This window comes from Pezoporus wallicus, unplaced genomic scaffold, assembly GCF_028554395.1.
Source record: "Pezoporus wallicus isolate ANWC-B61680 ecotype Strahan unplaced genomic scaffold, APGP_CSIRO_Pwel_v1 contig_4722, whole genome shotgun sequence".
NCBI lineage: Eukaryota > Metazoa > Chordata > Aves > Psittaciformes > Psittacidae > Pezoporus > Pezoporus wallicus.
Window position 1 is genome coordinate 3,022,266 of NW_026641840.1, and position 7,113 is coordinate 3,029,378.

Sequence of the window (7,113 nt, forward strand, 5' to 3'; positions counted from 1 at the left end):
GACTTTCTCGACACCCTCCTCTCCCCCAACCCCAGATCTAGGGGCAGTGAGGGGCTGGGCTGGTCAAGATCGGAGGCGGCAGCAGCCCCGGTGGGACCCGACACACGCGCACACGCACACACGCGCACACACCCGCACGCACAGACCGAGACACTGCAAGGGCCGGGAGAGGAGGGAGACAGGAGAGCCCCATTCCCCGCTCCTCGCTTTCGCAATTTCAAAATCAGCTCGAAATGACCCAGCGAGCGCTGGTTGGTCGGAGCCGCGCTGCTCCATGTTCCCCATTTACATTGAAAAGCCCCAGCTCGCTCCGTGCACAATAGTGAAAGTCCCGAGGCAGCGCGGTGGCTCGGCCGCCCGCCGCAGCTCCCGCCGCTCCCGGGGTCCCCCCGCCGGGGCGCCCGGCGGAGCCCCTCGCTACGCCTCTGCACCGCCTCGCCGGGAAGCAGCGCGCAACAAAGCCCCCCGCCCCGGCTCCGGGACTCCGTCGCTTGCAGCATAATACATGTACATGCCTGTAACATGCCTAGAGATCTGCGGCTCTACGTATCTATGCGATACTGACTTGTGGTTGCTTCCTGGGTCTGCCTCGTCCTCTCTTCTGAGGCTCTGCGGTTGCAGGTTGCTCCTGGGCAGCAGTGGAAGGCTGACCGGGTCCCTCACCTTGTGCACTCATCGTGACTTCTGCTGCTCAGCCTTAAACCAGTCTCTCCAAAGCACCTTGGAAGGGGGGGGAATCAAAACGAGCTCTTGCTGCTTTTGCTGCTCGCTGCCACCACCACACCGGACGTCCTGGTGCTGCCAAAAAGGAGAAGAGAAGGGGAGGAGGAGGAGGAGGAGGTGATGGTGGTAGTGGTGCTGGTGGTGGTGGAAGAGGAGGGGGAATGAATCTCTCTTACAATTTAGGAATGGTTAGTAAGTAACATGAAGCAATTCAAAAAAGGGGAGGTTTAAAAAAAAAATAGAAGAAGAAAAGGCAGAGTAAATTGCAACCCTGGAAATGCAAGAAGAGAGGGAAACACTCCGAGGGTAGTCGGGAGCAAACGAAGAAGGGGAAGAAAGATCCTACAAATTGATAGCAAGTGGTGGCTATCGCGCTTAGATCGGATCAGGACAAATTAAGATAAGACACACTGAAAATGCACTGAGAACACTGCACGGTCCTGCCAGAAGCATGCACCCTGGGAAGACCGGGATTTCGGCAGCAGCGGGCAAAAAGAGCGATCATTTAAAAAATAATAAAACGATTTGGGAGATTGGGGAAGGGGGGGGGGGGGGGGCGGTGCTGGGTTCGTGTCTGTGATGGGAGCTGCTGCGACTGGAAATATTATTATGCGAGTCCTGCCCACGGACTCAACTAGGATGAGGGCTTAAAAAAAAAAAAAAAAGGAAAAGAAAAGAAAATCCACCTTTACCCGCGGGTGGAAAAACCAGGAGGGGGCTGTGCGAAAGGAGAGGGGCGGGTGCTGGGGGGGAAGGAGGAGGAGGAGGAGGCAGGACGAAAAACCGAAAACCCAGCGAGCGGGGGCTGGCGGCCGGCCAGAGAAAACACGAGCAGCACGGCAGCCGGGTAGCGCCGCCGCCGCACGCCGCGGCCGCCTCACGTGTCCCGCACCGGCACGGCCCCGCCGCCGCGGCAGGTTTAAAGGGCCAGGCCGGGCTCCCGGCGCCCCGCGCAGCGCTCGGCGGGGGAGAGCGCGGGCTCGGTGCCCCCCGCACACATCCCCGCCCCGCCGCCGCTGCACGTGGGTGCCCCGCCACCGAGCGGAACAAAGGCGGCCGCGCCGGGGCCGCCCTTGCACCGGGAACGGGCCGGGCCGGGCCCGCCGTGCGCCACTCGCGTTCCGGGAGCGCGGCCCCTTCCTCCGCCGCCGGGGTGGCGCTGCCGGCGGCGCACGGTGCGGAGAGTTCGGCGCCTGCAGGGACGGCGGCCGCGTGGGTAAGATGTGGGCGGTGTAACCCGGCAGCGGGTCGGAGCTTCCCTGCCGCGACGGTGACAGGCGCGGGAATGACCTCTTCTGGAGAGCCCTGCCCCGACATTGTTCCCGTGAGCGCGGCGGCGCTGCGGTCTACAGACCTTCCCCAGCGCCCCAAGTAGCGTGTCCCACACAGCCTTCTCCCCCGTTTGCCGTTTGGTCCTGTCCCGCGCAAGCCGCGGTTCGGCGCCCGTTCGCTGTGGCACACGCAGATGGCCACAAAGGCCAGGGAGGACCCCGATTTCTGTGCGTCCCCCAAAGAAAACGCTCGCACCTGGGCTCCATGTGCGACTTCGGCATTTCCCCCCGTGCCACACCTCTCTCAAGGTCTTGCGCTTTGATTGAGTGGGAGCTGCTGCTGTAACTGTCTCCTCACATCCTCGGGGGTGGACAAACACAGGAGAGCTCTTAGAAGGGGGGTGGGGGAAGAAAGTTACGTTTTCATACATAATGCTGAAGAGGGCAGAGATGCCGCTGCAGTGCGGCTTGTACTGGCCATCTAGATGCGTCTAATTGTCACGATACCTTATAAATTCTTAGCTGTCTACAGATAAATAAACATAATCAGGGGAAAAGCTACTCCAGTCAAACACACGCAGCCATTGATGAGCAAGGACTGTGCTGAGGGGACAGCTGAGTTATTTTCTGTGGAATAGGAAAAGTGCACTGCAGACAGATGGGCTAAAGAAAGAGTAATCCTAGAACACTTCTTAAGTCTGAAAATATTCCCAAAGTGTTCTTAATCCAATCACAAGCCTCCCAAAGCCTGCGCCCCTCCCATCTCCAAAAGCAACCAGCTCTGGAAGATGGACACAGTCCACCTGTTAAATCTCACAGCTATCAGGAAAGTCTTGTAGTTCCAACTATACTTTGTAAAACACTCAGTTTCCATCACACCATGAAGAAATCCACAGAGCCCTACATCCATTCTGTACATCAAAAGATGAAGCTGCTGTATGAGATCTGGATTCCAAGTGGAGATTGTAAAGTCTGTTAAGCTTTGCAGCAAGTAACTTTTATAACATCCATTAATCTCTTTGAAGCATATTCATGTATCCATTTCTTTGAAGAAAGTGCTACATGCATAAAAGCATGTAGTTCCAAAATTCCCATTCTACAAGTTTATCTTACATGGTCTAATAACAGTTCCATTAGTCTTCCCTTGAGTAGTTCTAGTAACAATACCATAGTAAGAAGATGCTTTACATACAGCCATAAGCAAATAATCTTCACATGGCAGCAGTGCTCCTAAAATCACTCTTTGAAAAGCTGTCTGGATAATGAAAAGACTTGGAACTTGCACTGTGCCCTGCACAGCAGCTTCGGTCTTTCTAGGGGTGTCTGCCTACAGGTTCACTATCACAACAAGAATTAGTATCAGAGATCTGAATGACTCGTGGTCTTTTCCTTATTTGAAACTGTCTTGATTCCCTCCTTAACCAGAAGTTCTTAGATTATAAACCGGTATGGTATTCCTGATGGCAGCTCTGGGGATACAAGCCTGCCTAGACTAATCCAAAAACTTGTTCTTGCATCATTTATATCCAGAGTACACAGGTAAGCAACATGACATCCAGAACCCAGAATCCTGACTTCCTCAGGTGGCTGGTGTAAACTGAGAAGCCAGAACCAGTTCTTGGTTTTGTTACAGATTCCTTCCCAAAAGAGATGTGATAACTGGTCCTTCTGCTGTTCCAATCCATCGCCTGACAGTATGGATTATGGTCCAGTGCAAACACCAGTGAATATAACTGCATAATTCATTGAAGACAATCCGGCAGAGTTACTGGAGTAGAGATGACCTACTTTTCACCAGCCTTGGCCTGAGATTGGAGCTTTGCTCTATCAACAGAAGTATTACTTGTCAGTCCTTTCTTTTTTTTTTTTTTTCCTTTCTGGAAGCATTCATAATAGGGTAGTAAAAAAATTATAAATATAAAATAACGCCTGGTTTCCACTCTTCATGAGCCTACAAACTTAGAATTTCCAAAGAAATTAAAGGAATTTCCTACAAGATTAAGAAGAGTGAAAAATAAGATGAAGATTTTGTTACCTAACCCAGAACACTTATAAAGAAGCCATTTGTTATTCTGTAGTCAGTGTGATGACTTGTAGAGGGTTAAATGGCCTCTGTTCCCAGAGGGGATCTGATTAAATTGTGCAGTTTATCAGCAGCAATAACGTTTTGCATCAGAAGACAGAGCTCCAGGTTGCAGCAAAAAAGCCAGAAAATCACAGGTTAAATAGGCCTTGGGGACTCTAAATAGCAGCAAGGTGCCCCCTTTCCTTGTTCACTTCTTCATCTATCTCCTTTCTCAAAAGCCTGTGGATGCAGAAGAATCACACTGTGTATATCAACAGGCTCATGCTACGCACCATCATAAGGAGATGTCCCCTATGGATAGCAACCTAACGTAACCCATACATAACTATATCGAACTGCCACCTGTGGAAGTCTGGGAGCTCAGATGGTCTCAACTGTTAGTGCACTACACAAAGAGAGAATATTTAGGTTTTTTCCAAGCTGCTACTTTTCCTTGAAGGTCTGCAATGCAGTCTGTGATAGGAGGTGTGTCACCGACTTTACAGTGCCTGCTCGCCATGTTTTCTCCACCCCAGTTCTCATGGAAAGCAATCTACTCAAAAGGGATAATACAGTGAGTTTAAGGCCCTGGCTCAGGGGGAGCACCAGTTATGTGTGGCTTTGAAGGATGTCTCAGGCCAGGGATGGCAGAGCAGATGGTAAAATTCAGGAGAATCTCTGTCCATTTCCTCAGTTCTTCATGGAGCTCACAAGTCACTTAGAGAGCTCCTTAGAGGCCTCTGCAGTGCTAGAAGCTATCATGTCTATAAGGGTCACATACTGGTTGGGAATTTCACTTTTTTGGCCAACCAGAGTAGCTAAAGATACTTGCATAGTCAAAGGCTGCAGTGGGTACTCAAGGAACTGGGAATCCTGATGCTCTGTTCTAGGAAACCAATCCTCTCAGGAGAAGTAGGGTTTGCAAACTTTGTATTTGTGGGAAATGTTAACTTTTGTTTTCCATGGTTCTTTTTGCATGGACTCCCTGTGGTCTCCGGGGATACGAGAGAGGAGAAGAGCAGGAACAAGAACCTTGAGCGCACCTATCAGGATGAATCGCCACTCTTCTGCTCATTTCTTTTCATCCAACTGGTAGAACAAACAACGGCTGCTGCTTCATAATCAGTGATCTGCAGATGGCTGGGAGAATGCTTTAGGGAAGCATGACTGCGGCTGACAAACAGGACTCAGACAAGAACATTAAGGCTCACTCTCAGGCCTCATCTGTACTGGGGAATTTTCTTCCCTCCTCCAAATTCCCACCATTGCTAATATGAATGCAGCTGCACAATTGTTAAGGATGTTGGGAGTCATAATATATGAGTTTTCATCTCGTCAGCCATTTGCAGTACTGTGTCAATTAACCCTCCTCAGAGCAGGGTTAACTGATACAGCGCTCAAAACGGCTGCTGGAGCCGAAAGCTGTCTATACTAAGGCTCCTATTGTTGCTAACCCTGGTGCAGCTGCAGTGGAATCAGCCCATGTGGGATTATTTTGGTAACAGTTCCCCAGCCTAAAAACAGCCTAAAAATGCAACATAGCCACCTTATGGGCCAAAGCATGCTTCTGCTGCACCTCAACAGCTATGCAACTAGGCTGTCACCCTTCATAGTCAGAGTTTTCCTACAGTCCTTTCAGTCCAGGAGGTACCTTTTGTATTTCTGCATGAAATACTCAGTAGACTTCATCTCAGCAAGCTGATGTTCCTGTCACCTCCGTAAGTGCCTGCCTCTGCTCCTTAGCTCTCACTAGCTCTGGACTTGAAGATGCACTGGGGAAGAGCCAGTTGTCTGGTGGTGTCTTTTCATTGATGCATACATTTGTTAATTCAAAACAAAATTTGCTCTTTCACTCATGGAAACTTTGTGATTTGGATTTTATTTTTAATTCCTTAATGCAGATCTAGTTCTTTGGTTTATGACTGGAGATTTGTGGGGTTTTTTTTGATGCTAACAAGAAAAACCTTACTCAGAGCAGCACTGTGAAGACTCAGGCTGATTTTTGGTGGAGTAAACTTCTATATTGAATGAGCACACTTGGCAGAATCAGTCCCAGTTGTTTCCACGTGCTTTAGGAAGCAGTTATGAAACAGGCTGGTCAAATGGGTGTTTCACCTCTTGCTGAGTAAGGCTAATACTTACAAAAAGCCACTCTCTATCCTTCTCCCACATCCACGTCCAAAACTAGAACAAGGAAGTGTTGTTTTGCATTTATTATACTTCTGAACAATTATTTATCAGGCAGATGACGGCAGTCAGGGTTTTTTTCAGTGCAGTTTGCAAGTGTGAAAATACTGAAGTCCAGACTCAGCAAAAAAAAAACCAGTGAAAAACTCCAGCCCACTAAAGCCCTTGATTAATGACAAGCAGGTTTCAATTCATGCACAGCATTTTATGCAAATACAGAGCACATCTATATGCAGAATGGTGAACAACTGCATTTGCCTACAGATATCTACAGAGGCTCTCCCTGCTCAGGGGCAGACACAGAGGAGATGCTGTCCACAGCCTCCCAGCAGTGGGGGTGAGCTGCAGAGCTCAGCTCAGGGTGCTGGGATGTAGAGCAAAACCAGATTGGGCAGAAACTTGGATACAGCTGGGTATTTTGAGGAAGGGGAAAAGAACTGGCTCGCTCTTTCTTCATCTCTGATACTGCTACTGTGGCTGTTTCTCTCTCCCAGGGATCCCTTTGGACAAACTGAGGGAGTAGGCAGGGTAACTGAGCTGCTGCAAAGCAGGTGCGACAGCAGCCTGTGGAAGGAAGGAGGAATGTATTGAATACCCCTTTAGCTCAGATTTTGCTACGGGGATGCATGACAAAGTTCTCAGGTCACAGCTGTCACACAAGGAGCCCGCCTCTTGGTAAACATACTTATGTACTTGCTTAAATGGTTTGAATTAATCTCCTGAAAGGTTCTGGTGAAAATGCTAAACTACTCCCATCCCAAATCCCAGGGGAAGTGGACTTCTCATCTCTCTTAGCCCCTTTTCAATATCAGGGTCAGTATCTTGAATATGTTTTTATATGAAACTCTGATTAAAAGTACTTAACAC

The 7,113-nt window shown here is 49.6% G+C and overlaps 1 protein-coding gene across 3 annotated transcripts in view; it reads right to left on the bottom strand.

Annotated features, from left to right (window-relative positions):
* HMGA2 (high mobility group AT-hook 2) overlaps positions 1-1,401 on the bottom strand; it is a 118,508-nt gene extending 117,107 nt beyond the window's left edge. The window contains exon 1 of one of the 3 annotated variants that reach the window (XM_057425529.1): positions 566-1,393. In XM_057425529.1, coding sequence (XP_057281512.1) covers positions 566-676 — 111 coding nt within the window. In that variant the 5' untranslated portion in view covers positions 677-1,393. Of the gene's footprint in view, positions 1-565 lie in introns of all 3 variants that reach the window. The other 2 variants (XM_057425531.1, XM_057425530.1) reach the window with 2 other exon arrangements.
* Between the last annotated feature and the right edge of the window lie 5,712 nt (positions 1,402-7,113).